Source organism: Amblyraja radiata, chromosome 6 (genome assembly GCF_010909765.2).
Source record: "Amblyraja radiata isolate CabotCenter1 chromosome 6, sAmbRad1.1.pri, whole genome shotgun sequence".
NCBI classification, from domain to species: Eukaryota; Metazoa; Chordata; class Chondrichthyes; order Rajiformes; family Rajidae; genus Amblyraja; species Amblyraja radiata.
In genome coordinates, this window is record NC_045961.1 from 26,209,097 (window position 1) to 26,228,377 (window position 19,281).

The following is a 19,281-nucleotide window of genomic DNA, read 5'->3' on the forward strand; positions in this document are numbered from 1 at the left end:
GTGCAGGGGGAGTCATGGCGTACAAATTTGATTTGAGGTTTGTGAGGGGATGATAAAGATGATTGAGTATAGAATAGTTGATTTTGACTACATGGAATTTGGCAAGGTCAAGTCAAGTCACATTTATTTATATAGCACATTTAAAAAACAACTCTCGTTGGCCAACGTGCTTTACATTTGTTATAAGAATAGTATAAACAAACAAACTACATACATATATACATATAGCCCTTGCTCAGTGGACGTCAGGAAAGGCTTGGGAGTATAGATAAATTTTTAGTCTTGACTTAAAGGAGTCGATGGAGGGGGCAGTTCTGATGGGAAATGGGATGCTGTTCCACAGTCTAGGAGCTGCAACCGCAAAGGCGCGGTCGCCCCTAAGCTTATGCCTAGGCGAAATATTCAACAGCCCCAAGTCGGCCGATCTGAGAGACCTGGAGGTGGAGTAGTGGGTGAGAAGACTTTTAATGTAGGAGGGGGCAAGCCCATTGAGGGCTTTGTAGACATAGAGGAGGGTCTTGAAATGTATACGGAACCGCACAGGGAGCCAGTGGAGAGAGGCCAGGATCGGGGTGATGTGGTCCCTTTTTCGGGTGCCCGTCAGGAGTCTCACTGCGGCGTTTTGGACCAGTTGCAGGCGGGACAGGGAAGATTGGCTGATGCCAGTGTAAAGAGAGTTGCAGTAATCTAGGCAGGAGGAGATAAATGTGTGGATGATCTTTTCGAGGTCATCAAAGTGGAGAAATTGTTTTATTTTAGCTATCGTTGTTTTATTTTAGCTAGGTCCCTCATGGTAGGCTGATCTAGAAGATTAAGATACATAGGATCTAGGATGACTTGGTAAAATAGATTCAGAATTGGCTTGGCAATAGAAGCCAGAGGGTAGTGGTGGAGAAGTATTTCTCTGACTGGAGGTCTGTGACCTGTGGTGTTCGGCAGGGATCAGTGCCAGGACCTCTGTTCTTTGGGATATATGTATATAAATGGCTTGCTTGAAAATGTAGATTAGCAGATTTCTTTGTGCTATGAGCCTGGAATTTATTGCATGAATGAGCAGAGGAGGCAGAAACTCACATCACATTTCAAGAGTACTAGGAAGTGTATGGGAAGAACAGTGATCTGTAGAGTTTTCGATATAATATTGGAAGGTGGATCAGGCTGGCAGCTTCCTTTTGACTTGTGTGGACACAATGGGTCTTATAAATCCTACATGATCCTTCATGCAGGCTGCAGAGCAGATATTTTGGAATTGATCTCTTGAATATGCCATTCTTAGATTTCCCAGAATAGATTCCTCTCCTGCACATCTACCAGCATCTGCTCTCATCATAATGTACCACTTAAGAGATTTAGATTAGTTCAAAGCAGTGCAGGCTAGCTTTAACTGCTGGTGAAGATTCATTGTTTAATTGTCCAGTCAGTGAACAGCACCTCTAGTACTTTTCATGTAAAGCAGTTATGAAAAAGAGCAGGCAATATAAGGTTGGCTTGCTGCTTCATTACACTGAATGGGCAAGGTTCCACTCTGCATTGCAATTCAATGCACATCTATAGCGTCTATCAAATTTAGCTCCACTAAATTAAATCTTCCCTAACTCTTTGTAATATTAAAAACAGCTCATTTTGAAAGAAACCTATGAACAAATAATAGTAAAATTATTTTTACTTTCACTGTACCTGTAAACTATTCAGTTGTTGCTCTCCCAGGAGACGCTGTGTCTCCTGCAGCTCCTGCTGAAAGCGTAACCGACTGTTTTTCAAATTTACACCACTTTTCTCTTGCATAAGCTTGGCATAAGCCTTAGCTGCTGAAAGTTGACTCTTGTGATGGTAAACATTTGTAGCTGGCCTGTAAGCTGGTGGATTTGGAGATAAACAAGTGGTCCTAGAAATGCAATTCCAAAGAAATTATTTGCAAGATTATTCTTTCTGCACTCTAGTCAGAATTTTAGTTCTGGAATCTAAATTAATGCTTTAATTTAACTTATTTAAAACATCAATATTAGAGACAAGGTACATTATAAATCATACTTTGCTCACCATAACAAATCATTGAAAACATGATAAAATATAATGATAATAGGAAAAGATAATAAACAGAGAATAAGAAGTGGTGGGTTTCTTAAATGTGTATATTTTAATGCTAGGAGCATTGTAAGAAAGGTGGATGAGCTTAGAGCCTGGATTGACACCTGGAAGTATGATGTTGTGGCGATTAGTGAAACATGGTTGCAGGATGGCTGTGATTGGAAACTAAATATTCCAGGATTTTGTTGCTTCAGGTGTGATAGAATTGGAGGGGCAAGAGGTGGAGGTGTTGCATTGCTTGTCAGGGAAGATATTACAGCAGTGCTTTGGCAGGATAGATTAGAGGGCTCGTCTAGGGAGGCTATTTGGGTGGAACTGAGAAATGGAAAAGGTGTAGCAACACATAGGGGTCTATTATAGACCGCCTAATGGGGAGCGAGAATTGGAAGAGCAAATATGTAAGGAGATAGCAGATATTAGTAGTAAGCACAAGGTAGTGATTGTGGGAGATTTCAATTTTCCACACATAGACTGGGAAACACATTCTGTAAAAGGGCTGGATGGTTTGGAGTTTGTAAAATGTGTGCAGGATAGTTTTTTGCAGCAATACATAGAGGTACATACTAGAGAAGGGGCAGTGCTGGACCTCCTGTTAGGAAATGAGATGGGTCAGGTGGCGGAGGTATGTGTTGGGGAGCACTTTGGGTCCAGTGATCACAATGCCATTAGTTTCAATATAATTATGGAGAAGGTCAGTACTGGACCAAGGGTTGAGATTTTCGATTGGAGAAAGGCTAACTTTGAGGAGATGCGAAAGGATTTAAAAGGAGTGAATTGGGACATTTTGTTTTATGGGAAGGATCTAGTAGAGAATTGGAGGACATTTAAAGGTGACATTTTAAGAATACAGAATCTTTATGTCCCTGTTCGGTTGAAAGGAAAGAGTAATAATTGGAAAGAGCCATGGTTTTCAAGGGAAATTGGACACGGTTCGGAAAAAGAGAGAGATCTACAATAAATATAGGCAACATGGAGTAAATGAGGTGCTTGCGGAGTATAAAGAATATAAAAAGAATCTTAAGAAAGAAATTAGAAAAGCTAAAAAAAGATATGAGGTTGCTTTGGCAGTAAGGTGAAAGTAAATCCAAAGGCTTTCTTCAGCTATATTAATAGCAAAAGGATAACGAGGGATAAAATTGGTCCATTAGAGAGTCAGAGTGGACAGCGATGTGCAGAGTCAAAAGAGATGGGGGAGATATTGAACAATTTCTTTTCTTTGGTATTCACCAAGGAGAATGATATTGAATTATGGGAGGTAAGGGAAACAAGTAGGGTAGCTATGGAAACTATGAGGATCAAAGAAGAGGAAGTACTGACACTTTTGAAAAATATAAAAGTGGATAAGTTTCCAGGTCCCGACAGGATATTCCCTAGGACATTGAGGGAAGTTAGTGTAGAAATAGCAGGGGCTATGACAGAAATATTTCAAATTTTATTAGAAACGGGAATGGTGCCGGAGGATAGGCGTACTGCACATGTTGTTCCATTGTTTAAAAAGGGTTCTAAGAGTAAACCTAGCAATTATAGACCTGTTAGTTTGACGTCAGTGGTGGGCAAATTAATGGAATGGATACTTAGAGATAATCTATATAATCATCTGGATAAACAGGGTCTGATTAGGAACAGTCAACATGGATTTGTGCCTGGAAGGTCATGTTTGAATAATCTTGAATTTTTTGAAGAATTTATTTACTAGGGAAATTGATGAGGGTAGAGCGGTGGATGTTGTCTATATGGACTTCAGTAAGGCCTTTGACAAGGTTCCACATGGAAGGTTGGTTAAGAAGGTTCAATTGTTGGGTATTAATGGTGGAGTAGCAAGATGGATTCAACAGTGGCTGAATGGGAGATGCCAGAAAGTAATGGTGGATGGCTGTTTGTCAGGTTGGAGGCCGGTGACTAATGGGGTGCCTCAGGGATCTGTGTTGGGTCCACTGTTGTTTGTCATATACATCAATGATCTGGATGATGGTGTTGTAAATTGGATTAGTAAGTATGCAGATGATACTAAGATAGGTAGTGTTGTGGATAATGAAGTAGATTTTCAAAGTCTACAGAGAGATTTAGGCCATTTGGAAGAGTGGGCTGAAAGATGGCAGATGGAGTTTAATGCTGATAAGTGTGAGGTGCTACATCTTGGTAGGACAAATCAAAATAGGACATACATGGTAAATGGTAGCGAATTGAGGAATGCAGTAGAACAGAGGGATCTAGGATTATAACTGCGTATAGTTCCCTGAAGGTGGAATCTCATGTAGATAGGGTGGTAAAGAAAGCTTTTGGTGTGCTGGCCTTTATAAATCAGAGCATTGAGTATGTAATGCAAGTTGGGATGTAATGTTAAAATTGTACAAGGCATTGGTGAGGCCAATTCTGGAATATGATGCACAATTTTGGTCACCAAATTATAGGAAAGATGTCAACAAAATAGAGAGAGTACAGAGATTTACTAAAATGTTGCCTGGGTTTCAGCACCTAAGTTACAGAGAAAGGTTGAACAAGATAGGTCTTTATTCTTTGGAGCGCAGAAGGTTACGGGGGGAATTGATAGAGGTCTTTAAAATTATGAGAGGGATAGACAGAGTTGACGTGGATAAGCTTTTTCCATTTAGAGTAGGGAAGATTCAAACAAGAGGACATGATTTAAGAATTAAGGGTCAAAAGTTTAGGGGTAACATGAGGGGGAACTTCTTTACTCAGAGAGTGGTAGCTGTGTGGAATGAGCTTCCAATGGAAGTGGTGGAGGCAGGTTCGATTTTATCATTTAAAAATAAATTGGATAGGTATATGGACGGGAAAGGAATGGAGGGTTATGGTCTGAGTGCAGGTAGATGGGACTAGGTGAGAGTAAGTGTTCGGCACGGACTAGAAGGGCCGAGATGGTCTGTTTCCGTGCTGTAATTGTTATATGGTTATAATGCATGCCAAAGTAGCAGCATAGTGGAATTTAGTTAATATGTTTTTTTTCAGGGAACTGCAGTTCAGTGACATAGCAACACACAGTGGGTAGAATGCAGGATAGATGCCTCCTTCCATCCATACAATGTGAAGTATTTATGTAAAAAGAACAAGATTTATTCTAATAAGTCTGGTTGTGAAATGTAATTTGATGCAAAATCAAAACACAAAAGCACTCAATTTTATACATGCAATGCCCTCCATAATGTTTGGGACAAAGACCCATCATTTATTTATTTGCCTCTGTACTCTACAATTTGAGATTTGTAATAGAAAAAAATCACATGTGGTTAAAGTACACATTGTCAGATATTATTAAAGATTATTTTTTATACATTTTGGTTTCACCATGTAGAAATTACAGCAGTGTTTACACATACCCCCCCCCCCCCCCCCCCATTTCAGGGCACCATAATGTTTGGGACACAGCACAGGGGCCGGGGAGCGTTTTTGAAAGTGGGGGGCTGAGCGATCATTGATCACCAGCCTCGGGGGTACCCAGCGAGGGAACGGAATGACCGCGAGGGAAGAGATTGTGGGAGGGGGTCCCACAGTAGGGAGTATTTTAAATTTGATGTATTAAAATCATGTTTTAGTGCATTGTAGAAGAATGATTTCAATGTTTTTTGTTTGAAGTATTATTAAGATAATGTAGAGCCTACATGAGAGATAGGAGCAGGTGATTATTATTTTTGTTATTGCTTGACCTCCAAAAACTGGTACAGGCCACCCCCTACCTCAATAAATGGGGGGATATATATCAGGGGAACCGGTTACCGGGGGATCAGGGTGACAGGTCACTGAGGTACTGGTTTCTGGGCACTCGCGCCCGCTCCGTTTATCGCTGTGTTTCCGGGCGTGTAGATGGACCGGTTGATGGCGGAACTGCCCCGGGAGCGGGGCCCAGGGTCAGTGAGAGAGTGGCACACACAGTACCCCATAACCCGAGGGAGGGCAGAGCCCCCAGGGTGGGTGGGGTACGCCGTGGTGGGGGGGGGGGGGTGGAAGAGAGGGGTGTTGGGGCTACAGGTGTTGGGGCTGGACAGTGGGTTGGGCAAGAGGGGTTGTGTTGTGCTGGAGATGTTGACGTGTAGGGAGGTGTGGTTGGCACCAATATTGCTGCTGGAGTCAATGGGTGCAGTGGATGGCAGCCATTTGGCCCATTGAGCCTAGCCCGCTCTTTGAACGAGCACCCTCCTAGGTCCCCTTTTACCTTGTGTAGGAACTGCAGACGCTAGTTTATACCGAAAATAGATACAAAATGCTTGAGTAACTCAGTGGATCAGACAGCATCTCTGAAGAAGGGTCCCGACCCGAAAAAATACGTCACCCATTCATTTTCTCCAGAGACACTGCCTTACTAAGTTACTCCAGCATTTTGTGTCCATCTCTCCTATTGCCTTGCCCTTCTTCCCCTTCAGTGCTAGGCCCAGCCCTCTTCGTGAAGGGTCTCCTGAAACGCTGTCTCTCCACTCTCTGCCGATTGCCTCTGGTGTGATCACCGAAGTCCATGTTGTATGTCTCTTGGAACAACTTCTCCTTGTTTGTTCCACCACAGGAACCGGGCCCCTCCTCCTGTCGCTCGCTTCCTCACGGCTCCATGAGGAGTGTGGGAAGCCATCACTCTCCCTCCCCCCCACCCCCCATTCATGGTTCAGCGGCCCACTAGGCCACCCCTACCGCGGTGAGTTGCTGACCCCCACCCCCCTTCCCGGTGTGTTACGGGCGAGGTTGGTGCTTCCTGCAGACACTGAATCGTCCGTGTCGGTCACCCAAGTACATCCGCTGGGCTGGCCGTTAACTCTCGGGTGAAACATCGCTAAAAAAGTGGGGGGGCTGGGGGTCTTCTCTGGTGATGCTCTGCCAGGACTGCATTGCAGCCATCTTTAGCTTGTGTCTTCTGTGGGCAGTGGTCATTGAAAAATCCACACCTGACTCCTGCAGAGTGTTTCTGATCTGTCGGACAGGTGTTTGTTTTTTTTTTTATTATAGAGAGAATTCTTCTGTCATCAGCAGTGGAGGTCTTCCTTGGCCTGCCAGTCCTTTTCGATCAGTAAGCTCACGGGTGCTTTCTTTCTTCTTAATGATGTTCTAAACGGTTGATTTTGGTAAGCCAAAGTTTTGGCTGATGTCTCTAACAGTTTTATTCTTGTTTCTCAGTCTCATTATGGCTTCTTTGCCTTTCATTGGCACAACTTTGGTCCTCATGTTGATAAACAGTAATAACATTTTCCAAAGGTGACGGAAAGACTGGAAAAGTGTGCTGAGAGCTCACTTATACCTGCCATAAGGAGGACACACTTAAGCAATTACAAATGCCTGTGATGCCATGTGTTCGAAACATTACGGTGCCCTGAAATGGAGGGACTATGTATAAACATAGCTGTAATTTCTACATGGTGAAAAATTTCTACAAAATGTATAAAAATACCCTTTAATAAAATCTGACAATGCGCTCTTTAACCACGTGATTTTTTTCTATTACAAATCACAAATTGTGGAGTACAGTGGCAAATAAATAAATGATGTGTCTTTGTCCCAAACATTATGGAGGGCACTGTATTTACAGCATGAATACTACTTACAATCCCTTACCATTCTTACATTTGCATTCCTCCAGTTGACTTTAATCAACAAATGAACAACCCCCCCCCCCCCCCCCCAAACCCAGACTATGAACAACGCCATATATTCATCAACACCGTCTGTGGTCTGTTGTGACATGTATATTACCACAGCTATACCAATGCCCAAAAAACCCCTGTACATTGGGAGATGTTGAGAATCCATGCACTCACCACCTGCCCAGCCCACCTGTAAAAGAAATACCCTTAAGGGCCTGTCCCACTGTACGAGGTAATTCAAGAGTTCTCACGAGTTTCCCCTGATTCGAACTCGGAGAATTACAGTAATAGCCGCTCGTAGGTACTCGGGGCTCTTGTGGACATTTTTCAACATGTTGAAAAATCTTCACGAGTCTTCACGAGCTTACCGCGTTTCCCGAGTACCTGCCGTTAGCGTTACGAGCCACTAAGAGACGTTACGAGCTCCGACCTACCCGCTACGTACATTCTACGTGCTTACCACGAGTTTGATTTTATTTTAACTCGAGAGAGCTCTTGAATTACCTCGTACAGTGGGACAGGCCCTTTACACCCAAAATACCTTCCGCAACCACAAGGGCCAAATGGGCACCGTGTTTTAAAGTATTTACCAATATGACAACTTTGATTTGTGAAAAACAAAGGAAACCTGCAAATATCTTTAAAATGCTGGAAATTCTCAGTCAATATTTTGGGTCATTGACCATTTATTAGACCTTTGACAAGTAACCTATAACAGACATTTTAACTTTTCTGTCCACTCTCTCTCTCTATGCATCTTAGAACATTTTTCTTCTTACATTTTTGGTTCTGATGAAGGGTCCTTGACCTAAAACATCAATTCTGTTTCTTATCCTGCTGGTGTTACTTTCCTAGCTTGTGTGCTTCCAGCATTTTTTGGTTTTGTTTTGGCATTTTCAGCATTTGTTGTTTTTTGTTTTAAATATAAATCTTCTACTTGTTTCCAGAATTTTTGGATCTACCATAATTGGTCCAAACTTTTAGAAACTTGGATCTGCTCTCATAACTGGTATGAATCTGTTGAAATTTTCTGAGATTATACATTATTTCACTATATTTAAACTGCAGGTTCCTTCGGTTATGGAAAGCTTCGGTTATGAAAAGCTCCCTTTTCATAATTAATTTATTTGCTTTTTCTTAGATGTTACCTGTTCACAGCTGGTTTAATTTTATTGCGTTGAGAGTTCATAATTTGTGGTTGAAAAGGAATACCAGAAGGCATAAGGCAGTTGCTCAGAAACATGATTACAATAAATGAGAAGATATAGGAACATTTACAGTAAATAACAAACTATTCTCTAGGTGGAATTTTAGTGAAGATGACTACCGCTCCAGACCATTTTCAGCCTGAGCCTCCAGTCAGGGAGGGTACCAGGTCTGTGGAAAACATCATGTCTCGTGCCGGTTCCCAAAGCAGGGCGGCCGACCGAGATCAACGACTACAGACCGGTGGCCCTTACATCTCATATTATGAAAACAATGGAGCGGCTACTCATTCGTCTCCTGAGACCACAAGTCCAGCACGCACTCGACCCACTACAGTTTGCATACCAGGAGAACATTGGGGTGGATGACGCAGTCCTCTACATGCTGCACCGGATCTACTCCTTTTTGGACAAACCCGGTGGCTATGTGAGGATTATGTTCTTCGACTTTTCAAGTGCGTTCAACACCATCCAACCCCTGATTCTGAATGACAAGCTTAAGAAGATGGGGGTGGATTCCACATTTATCTCCTGGATACACGACTACCTGACGGGTCGACCACAGTTTGTCAAGCTGGGGGACAGTGTGTCTGGCACAGTGGTGTGCAATGTTGGAGCCCCACAGGGAACGGTTCTGGCCCCGTTCCTCTTCACCCTGTATACAGCAGACTTTAACTATAAGTCTGACACATGCCACGTACAGAAATACTCAGATGATACAGCGATTGTGGCATGTGTAAGGAACGGGCAGGAGGAGGAATACAGGAACTTGACCAGTGCCTTTTGTGCCTGGAGTGAAGAGAACTGTCTCACCCTGAACACAACAAAGACTAAAGAGATGGTGGTTAACTTTGGCAGGTCCAAGCTCCCCCTTCAGCCGGTCAACGCTGCAGGGGCTGACATTGAGGTGGTGCAGACATATAAATACCTTGGAGTGCACCTTGACAACAAACTGGACTGGTCTGTCAACTCTGACTCCCTCTACAAAAAAGGCCAGAGCAGACTCTTTTTCCTCAGAAGGCTCAAATCCTTCAATGTGTGTAAGGATATGCTGCACATGTTTTACAACACAGTGGTTGCAAGCGTTATTTTCTATGCTGTTGTCTGCTGGGGCAACAGCATTAGTGCAAAAAACAATAGGAAGCTGGTCAAACTGGTTAATCGAGCTAGCTCAGTGCTGGAGGGGAGAGTAGACTCTGGGATGGAGGTGCTTGAGAGGCGTATGAGGCACAAGGTGCAGGTCATCCTGAAAAACCCCAGGCATCCCCTCCATATAATTCTGGAGAGTCAAAAGAGCACTCGGAACAACAACCGGCTCCTCTCCCTGCCCTGTAGAACAGAGCGGTTCAGGAGATCCTTCACCCCTGCAGCCATTAGATTTTATAATTCGGACTGCTAGGCTGTAGGGGGATGCATTTTTGCAATTATTAATTTTTAACTGTTAATTATTGGTCTTTTTAAGTATTTATTGCTCTCAGGTAGTGTCCACATTGTATTCTATGTATTTTCTGTCTGCGTTCGTTTTGAATCTGTGGGTTTGTTGGTTGGGAGCTTCTGGACATATGAATTTCTCTGAGGGGATCAATAAAGTATTTATTATTATTATTATTATTATTATTACTGAAAAAAAGATTTACATTAATGCTGTCATGCTCCTAACTTATCAAAACTATAATGTTTTATGGGCTAAAAATACAAAACTTTAAAATAAATATATGACATAGGTTTAAAGTGAAGGGGAAAAGATTTAATAGGAATCTGAGGGGTAACCTTTTCACACAAAGGGTGGTGGATGTATGGAACAAGCTGTCAGAGGAGGTAGTTGAGGCAGGAACTAACCCAACATTTAAGAAGCAGTTCGACAGATACATGAATAGGACAGGTTTGGAGGGAGATGAACCAAATGCTGGCAGGTGGGACGAGTGTAGCTGGAACATGTTGGGCCGAAGGGCCTGTTTCCACACTATCACTGACTCTATGAATACTGAAGTAACATCTATGCATCCTGTTCTAATTATTCCCACCCTTTCATTTCAGCTGAAGTAAACACTAGATCTTCACCTCGCAATAATGATTATTATTATAAGGAGTTGAATGCGGAAATATTTATAGACAATAGACAATAGACAATAGGTACATGAATAAGCCTTCGGCCCTTCATTCAATGTGATCATGGCTGATCATCCCCAATCAGTACTCCGTTCCTGCCTTCTCCCCATATCCCCTGACTCCACTATCTTTAAGAGCCCTATCTAGCTCTCTCTCTTGAAAGTATCCAGAGAACTGGCCTCCACTGCACTCTGAGGCAGAGAATTCCATACTCACAACTCTCTGTGTGAAAAAGTGTTTCCTCATCTCCGTTCTAAATGGCTTATTCCTTATTCTTAAACTGTGGCCCCTGGTTCCGGACTCCCCCAACATCGGTAACATGTTTCCTGCCTCTAGCGTGTCCAAACCCTTAATAATCTTATAGGTTTCAATAAGATCCCCTCTCATTCTTCTAAATTCCAGAGTATACAAGCCCAGACACTCCATTCTCTCAGCATCTGACAGTCCCGCCATCCTGGGAATTAACCTTGTAAACCTATGCTGCACTCCCTCAATAGCAAGAATGTCCTTCCTCTAATTAGGGGACCAAAACTTCACACAATACTGAAGGTGTGGTCTCACTAGGGCCCTGTACAACTGCAGAAGGACCTCTTTGCTCCTATACTCAACTCCTCTTGTTATGAAGGCCAACATGCCATTCGCTTTCTTGACTGCCTGCTGTACCTGCATGCTTACCTTCATTGACTGATGAACAAGGACCCCCAGATCCCGTTGCACTTCCCCTTTTCCCAACTTGACACCATTTAGATAATAACCTGCCTTCCTGTTTTTGTTATCAAAGTGGATAACCTCACATTTATCCATATTAAATTGCATCTGCCATGCATGTGCCCAGTCACCCAACCTGTCACCCTGCATTCTCATAGCATCCTCCTCACAGTTTACACTGCCACCCAGCTTTGTGTCATCTGCAAATTTGCTAATGTTACTCTGAATCCCTTCATCTAAATCATTGATGTAAATTGTAAATAGCTGCGGTTCAAGCACCGAGCCTTGCGGTACCCCACTAGTCACTGCCTGCCATTCTGAAAGAGACACGTTAATCCCTACGGTACACAAAAATGCTGGAGAAACTCAGCGGGTGCAGCAGCATCTATGGAGCGAAGGAAATAGGTGACGTTTCGGGCCGAAACCCTTCTTCAGACTGATGGGGGTGGGGGGGAAGAAGGAATGAAAAAGGGGAGGAGGAGGAGCCCGAGGACGGGGGGATGGGAGGAGACAGCTCGAGGGTTAAGGAAGGGAAGGAGACAGCAAGGGCTAGCAAAATTGGGAGAATTCAATGTTTATGCCCGCCGGCCGCAGGCTACCCAGGCAGAATATGAGGTGCTGTTCCTCCAATTTCCGGTGTTGCTCACTCTGGCAATGGAGGAGACCCAGGACAGAGAGGTCGGATTGGGAATGGGAGGGGGAGTTGAAGTGCTGAGCCACCGGGAGTTCAGGTAGGTTATTGCGGACTGAGCAGAGGTGTTCGGCGAAACGATCGCCCAACCTCCGCTTAGTCTCACCGATGTAAATCAGCTGGCATCTAGAGCAGCGGATGCAGTAGATGAGGTTGGAGGAGATACAGGTGAACCTTTGTCGCACCTGGAACGACTGCTTGGGTCCTTGAATGGAGTCGAGGGGGGAGGTAAAGGGACAGGTGTTGCATTTCTTGCGGTTGCAACGGAAAGTGCCCGGGGAGGGGGTGGTACGGTAGGGAAGGGAAGAATTGACAAGGGAGTTGCGGAGGGAGCGGTCTTTGCGGAAGGCGGACATAGGGGGAGATGGGAAGATGTGGCAAGTGGCGGGGTCACGTTGGAGGTGGCGAAAATGGCGGAGGATGATTTGTTGTATTTGCCGGCTGGTGGGGTGAAAGGTGAGGACTAGGGGGACTCTGCCCTTGTTGCGAGTGCGGGGATGGGGAGAGAGAGCAGTGTTGCGGGGTATGGATGAGACCCTGGTGCGAGCCTCATCTATGGTGGAGGAGGGGAATCCCCGTTCCCTGAAGAGCGAGGACATTTCCGATGCCCTGGTGTGGAACGTCTCATCCTGGGAGCAGATGCGGCGTAGACGGAGGAATTGGGAGTAGGGGATGGAGTCCTTACAGGGGGCAGGGTGGGAAGACGTGTAGTCCAGATAGCCATGTGAGTCAGTGGGTCTATCCCCTGCGATGGAGATGGTGAGGTCAAGGAATGGTAGGGAAGTGTCGGAAATGGTCCAGGTGTATTTGAGTGCCGGATGGAAGTTGGTGGTGAAGTGGATGAAGTCAGTCAGTTGTGTGTGAGTGCAAGAGGTGGCCCCAAAGCAGTCGTCAATGTAACGGAGGTAGAGGTCGGGGAAGGGGCCCTGGTAGGTATTGAACAAGGATTGTTCGACGTACCCGACAAAGAGGCAGGCGTAGCTGGGGCCCATGCGTGTGCCCATAGCTACGCCTTGTGTTTGGAGGAAATTGGAGGAACAGCACCTCATATTCCGCCTGGGTAGTCTGCGGCCGGCGAGCATGAACATTGAATTCTCCCAATTTTGCTAGCCCTTGCTGTCCCCTTCCTTAACCCTCGAGCTGTCTCCTCCCATCCCCCCGCCCTCGGGCTCCTCCTCCTCCCCCTTTTCATTCCTTCTCCCCCCCCACCCCCTATCAGTCTGAAGAAGGGTTTCGGCCCGAAACGTCACCTATTTCCTTCGCTCCATAGATGCTGCTGCACCCGCTGAGTTTCTCCAGCATTTTTGTGTACCTTCGATTTTCCAGCATCTGCAGTTCCTTCTTGAACACGTTAATCCCTACTCTTTGTTTCCTGTCTGTTAACCAATTTTCTATCCATGTCAGCACTCTACCCTCAATACCATGTGCCCTAATTTTGCCCACTAATCTCATATGTGGGACCTTATCAAATGCTTTCTGAAAGTCCAGGTACACCACATCCACTGGCTCTGCCTTGTCCATTTTCCTCGTTACATCCTCAAAAAATTCCAGAAGATCAGTCAAGCATGATTTCTCCATGCTGACTCAGACCGATCCTGTTACTGCTATCCAAATGTGCCCCTATTTCATCTTGTACGATTGACTCCAGCACCTTCCCCACCACCGATGTCAGGCTAACTAGTCAATAATTCCCTGTTTTCTGTCTCCCGCCTTTCTTAAAAAGTGATATAACATGCAGCAGGCAGTGAAGAAAGCGAATGGTATGTTAGCTTTCATAGCAAAAGGATTTGAGTATAGGAGCAGGGAGGTTCTACTGCAGTTGTACAGGGTCTTGGTGAGACCACACCTGGAGTATTGCGTACAGTTTTGGTCTCCAAATCTGAGGAAGGACATTATTGCCATAGAGGGAGTGCAGAGAAGGTTCACCAGACTGATTCCTGGGATGTCAGGACTGTCTTATGAAGAAAGACTGGATAGACTTGGTTTATACTCTCTAGAATTTAGGAGATTGAGAGGGGATCTTATAGAAACTTACAAAATTATTAAGGGGTTGGACAGGCTAGATGCAGGAAGATTGCTCCCGATGTTGGGGAAGTCCAGGACAAGGGGTCACAGCTTAAGGATAAGGGGGAAATCCTTTAAAACCGAGATGAGAAGAACTTTTTTCACACAGAGAGTGGTGAATCTCTGGAACTCCCTGCCACAGAGGGTAGTCGAGGCCAGTTCATTGGCTATATTTAAGAGGGAGTTAGATGTGGCCCTTGTGGCTAAGGGGATCAGAGGGTATGGAGAGAAGGCAGGTACGGGATACTGAGTTGGATGATCAGCCATGATCATATTGAATGGCGGTGCAGGCTCGAAGGGCCGAATGGCCTACTCCTGCACCTAATTTCTATGTTTCTATGTTTCTATTAGCTACCCTCCAATCCACAGGAACTGATCCTGAATCTATACAACATTGGAAAATGATCACCAATGCATCCACAATTTCTAGAGCCACTTCCTTAAGTACCCTGGGATGCAGACCATCAGGCCCTGGGGATTTATCAGCCTTCAGTCCCATCAGTCTACCCAACATCATTTCCTGCCTAATGTGGATTTTCTTCAGTTCCCCCATCACCCCAGATCCTCTGGCCACTAGTACATCAGGAAGATTGTTTGTGTCCTCCTTAGTGAAGACGGATCCAAAGTACCTGTTAACTCATCTGCCATTTCCTTGTTCCCCATAATAAATTCTCTGTTTTCAGTCTTCAAGGGTCCAACTTTGGTCTTAACTAATTTTTTCTTCTACACATACCTAAAGAAGCTTTTACTATCCTCCTTGATATTCTTGGCTAGCTTACCTTCGTACCTCATCTTTTCTCCCGTATTGCCTTTTTAGTTATCTTCTGTTGTTCTTTAAATATTACCCAATCCTCTTGCTTCCCGCTCATCTTTGCTGCGTTGTACTTCTTCTCTTTTATTTTTATACTGTCCCTGACGTCCCTTGTCAGCCACGGTCACCCCTACTCCCCTTGGAATCTTTCTTCCTCTTTGGAATAAACTGATCCAGCACCTTCTGTATTATTCCCAGAAATACCTGTCACTGTTGTTCCACTGTTATCCCTGCTATGGTATCTTTCCAGTCACTTTGGCCAGCTCCTCCCTCATGGCTCCATAGTCCCCTTTGTTCAATTGTAACACTGACACCGATTTACCCTTCTCCCTCCAATTGTAGATTAAACCTGGCCATATTATGGTCACTACCTCCTAATAGCACCTAAACCTCAAGTTCCTTTATCAAATCCGGTTCATTACATAACACTAAATCCAGAATTGCCTTCTCCCTGGTAGGCTCCAATGCAAGCTGCTCTTCAGTTCCCAGTCCTTTGTGAAATCATTTTCCCCACCAGCCTTTCCCAAAAATATACTTTTAATTAAATAATTCAATTGTGACAGTTTGAGAATGAATTTATCACAAATTATAATGCATACTAACATGTAGTAACATAGTAAGTTTTATATATTCACAAACCATATAAGGGACAGTGGGACAGTGGGATAGATTTTGACTGTTTTTCTTCTCAAACAGGATGATAAATTATTTTCTTGCTATTTTGGAAAAATGAACTGACCACAAATCCTTAATTTCCACAGAATTTCCACTGTATTTTGAACAGACAAAAACCTCCAATCCCATCCCTAATTAGATACTCATTTAGTAACGGGAAATGAGTCAATTTTAAACCATTGTTTTTATGGGGCTTTAAAGCACATCTTCCATTCCCTAGAGAAGAAAAATAATGAAAAAATTCTTAACTATGTTAAGACGGATCAATTTTAAAATAGTGTTCTATCACAGAACTTTGAACAATTTGCTTAATATTGCTTATGCTGTTCAATGTTCTAATATCTTAGAATACATTTTAATTGTCAAAATGAAAATTCATACCCTGTGAAGACTGTGGGCTCTGCAACAGCAGATGATGGAGAAGTTGACATATAAAATGAACCATGAATCTGTTCAAGAGCTGCATCTAATTGAATGGATTGGTTTCTATGGCCTCGAGAAAAAACAGAAATAAAGTGGAACATTAGGCCATTAATGTAGGTTTCAATAATATTATTATTACTGTTGATACTCCTGGAAAATTAGAGGGAATATTGGAATTAATGTTAGAGGATAGCAACCGAGCTATTGATTTTAAGTAAATAACTCAAATTTCTTTTTTTTTCATAAAATTATTGAATATTTACTCATTTATAACCATATAACCATATAACAATTACAGCACGGAAACAGGCCATCTCGACCCTTCTAGTCCGTGCCGAACACGTATTCTCCCCTAGTCCCATATACCTGCGCTCAGACCATAACCCTCCATTCCTGTCCCGTCCATATAACTATCCAATTTATTTTTAAATGATACAAATGAACCTGCCTCCACCACCTTCACTGGAAGCTCATTCCACACAGCCACCACTCTCTGAGTAAAGAAGTTCCCCCTCATGTCACCTCTAAACTTCTGTCCCTTAATTCTCAAGTCATGTCCCCTTGTTTGAATCATCCCTACTCTCAGTGGGAAAAGCTTATCCACGTCAACTCTGTCTATCCCTCTCATCATTTTAAAGACCTCTATCAAGTCCCCCCTTAACCTTCTGCGCTCCAAAGAATAAAGCCCTAACTTGTTCAACCTTTCTCTGTAACTTAGTTGCTGAAACCCAGGCAACATTCTAGTAAATCTCCTCTGTACTCTCTCTATTTTGTTGACATCCTTCCTATAATTAGGCGACCAAAATTGTACACCATACTCCAGAATTGGCCTCACCAATGCCTTGTACAATTTTAACATTACATCCCAACTTCTATACTCAATGCTCTGATTTATAAAGGCCAGCACACCAAAAGCTTTCTTTACCACGCTATCTACATGAGATTCCACTTTCAGGGAACTGTGCACAGTTATTCCCAGATCCCTCTCTTCACCTGCATTCTTCAATTCCCTACCATTTACCATGTACGTCCTATTTTAATTTGTCCTGCCAAGATGTAGCACCTCACACTTATCAGCATTAAACTCCATCTGCCATCTTTCAGCCCACTCTTCCAACTGGCATACATCTCTCTGTAGACTTTGAAAATCTACTTCATTATCCACAACCCCACCTATCTTAGTATCATCTGCATACTTACTAATCCAATTTACCACACCATCATCCAGATCATTGATGTACATGACAAACAACAGTGGACCCAACACAGATCCCTGTGGCACCGCACTAGTCACTGGCCTCCAACCTGACAAACAACCATCCACCATTACTCTTTGGCATCTCCCATTCAGCCACTGTTGAATCCATCTTGCTACTCCACCATTAATACCCAACAATTGAACCTTCTTAACCAACCTTCCAAACATTTAATGACAAGATTTTGCAATAATCAGTTGTATTTTGTAGCACTGAATAATCATGAACTTTGATGGTTAAAGAGATGCATCAAATTGAATTTCCACATGTCTAATGGTGGGAAGAAACATTATGATATGGATAGAGGTTGGCATACATAATAAGAAACAGAGGGTAGGCATAATTTGAGAAGGTGGAAGATTTCATGAATGGAAGAAATGGATTTTAAAAAGCATTTTCCATTTACCATGCAGAGGGAATGATTTCCAAATTTTCAGCTCATGATAAATTTCATTGCAGAGCAAGTTCATTTTGTGAAACAAATTGAAAAAAAAATGCAGTTGAATGCAAATTTGGATTCTAATATGCAAGGCTGTTGAGGCAATAGTACAGTTACTAATAATATTGTTTTGCATTAAGAAATAAAAAAATAGGTGAAGGTAATTCTCTTAAATTACATTAAAGTAATTTTATGGATGTATTAATACTATAAATGGGGTAAAAGAAGTTAGAATTGGCCTGTTTTATGTTATTAAGCATTTGGGACAATGTAAACTAGCAATAAGATTGAAAATGAGATTAAAGGTTTATGCCTAGATGGGGAATGCAGCAGCACTCTGACAACTATTTTAGTTGTGGGCCCACTTCTGCAAATTAGTAACACGTGAGATCTAAGTCCTCAGTGCTTCTGAAAGAGCATAATTTAAAAACATCGTGTTCTGATCTAGGCTTTGTCAGGAAGTTATAATAATAATAATAATAATAATTTTATTTATAGAGCACTTTAAAAACAAACATAGTTGCAACAAAGTGACAAAAAAGTTAATACACACCAATAATAACAGTTAAAAGATGGAGTAAGTAAAGATATTCAAAATAAAGAAATATTAAAAACACTACAAGCAGGAGCAAAGTCTCAAGCAGGGTCAAAAGCCAGGGAGTATAAATGTGTTTTAATACTGGATTTGAAGATGGACAGTGAGGGGGCCTGTCTGACGTGCAACGGCAGAGCGTTCCAGAGTGCCGGAGCAGCAACAGAGAAGGCTCTATCCCCTCTGAGCTTCCGCTTAGACCTCGGTACCTCCAGGAGCAGCTGATCAGCTGACCTGAGGGACCGGGCAGGAGCGTATGGGTGGAGCAGCTCAGAGAGGTAAGGCGGGGCGAGCCCATTCAGAGATTTAAAAACAAATAACAGAATTTTAAAATGAACTCGAGAGAGCACCGGGAGCCAGTGGAGGGAGGCCAGAACTGGTGTTATGTGCTCCCTCTTTCGAGTTCCAGTTAAAAGGCGAGCAGCAGCATTCTGAACCAACTGGAGACGAGCCAGTGAAGAACGAGCAACTCCAAAATAGAGTGCGTTACAGTAATCCAGCCTAGATGTAATAAAGGCATGGATTACTGTCTCAAAATGCTGCCGCTCGAGAATGGGTTTCACCTTTGCCAGCTTCCTTAAGTGAAAGAAGCTGGAATTAACCACCGTGCCTATTTGGCGATCTAATTTAAAGTCACT

General features: G+C 43.3%; 1 protein-coding gene across 4 annotated transcripts in view; it reads right to left on the minus strand.

Annotated features, from left to right (window-relative positions):
• cep126 (centrosomal protein 126) overlaps positions 1-19,281 on the minus strand; it is a 110,582-nt gene that overhangs the window by 45,434 nt on the left and 45,867 nt on the right. For all 4 annotated transcript variants that reach the window (XR_004412296.1, XR_004412297.1, XM_033022357.1 and 1 more), the window contains exons 4-5: positions 16,315-16,426; positions 1,678-1,885 (exon numbers count right to left, since the gene is read on the minus strand). Coding sequence is in view for 2 of the 4 variants with exons in the window: in XM_033022357.1 (XP_032878248.1) it covers positions 1,678-1,885; positions 16,315-16,426 (320 nt within the window). In the remaining 2 variants the exon portion in view is untranslated. The remainder of the gene's footprint in view (positions 1-1,677; positions 1,886-16,314; positions 16,427-19,281) is intronic.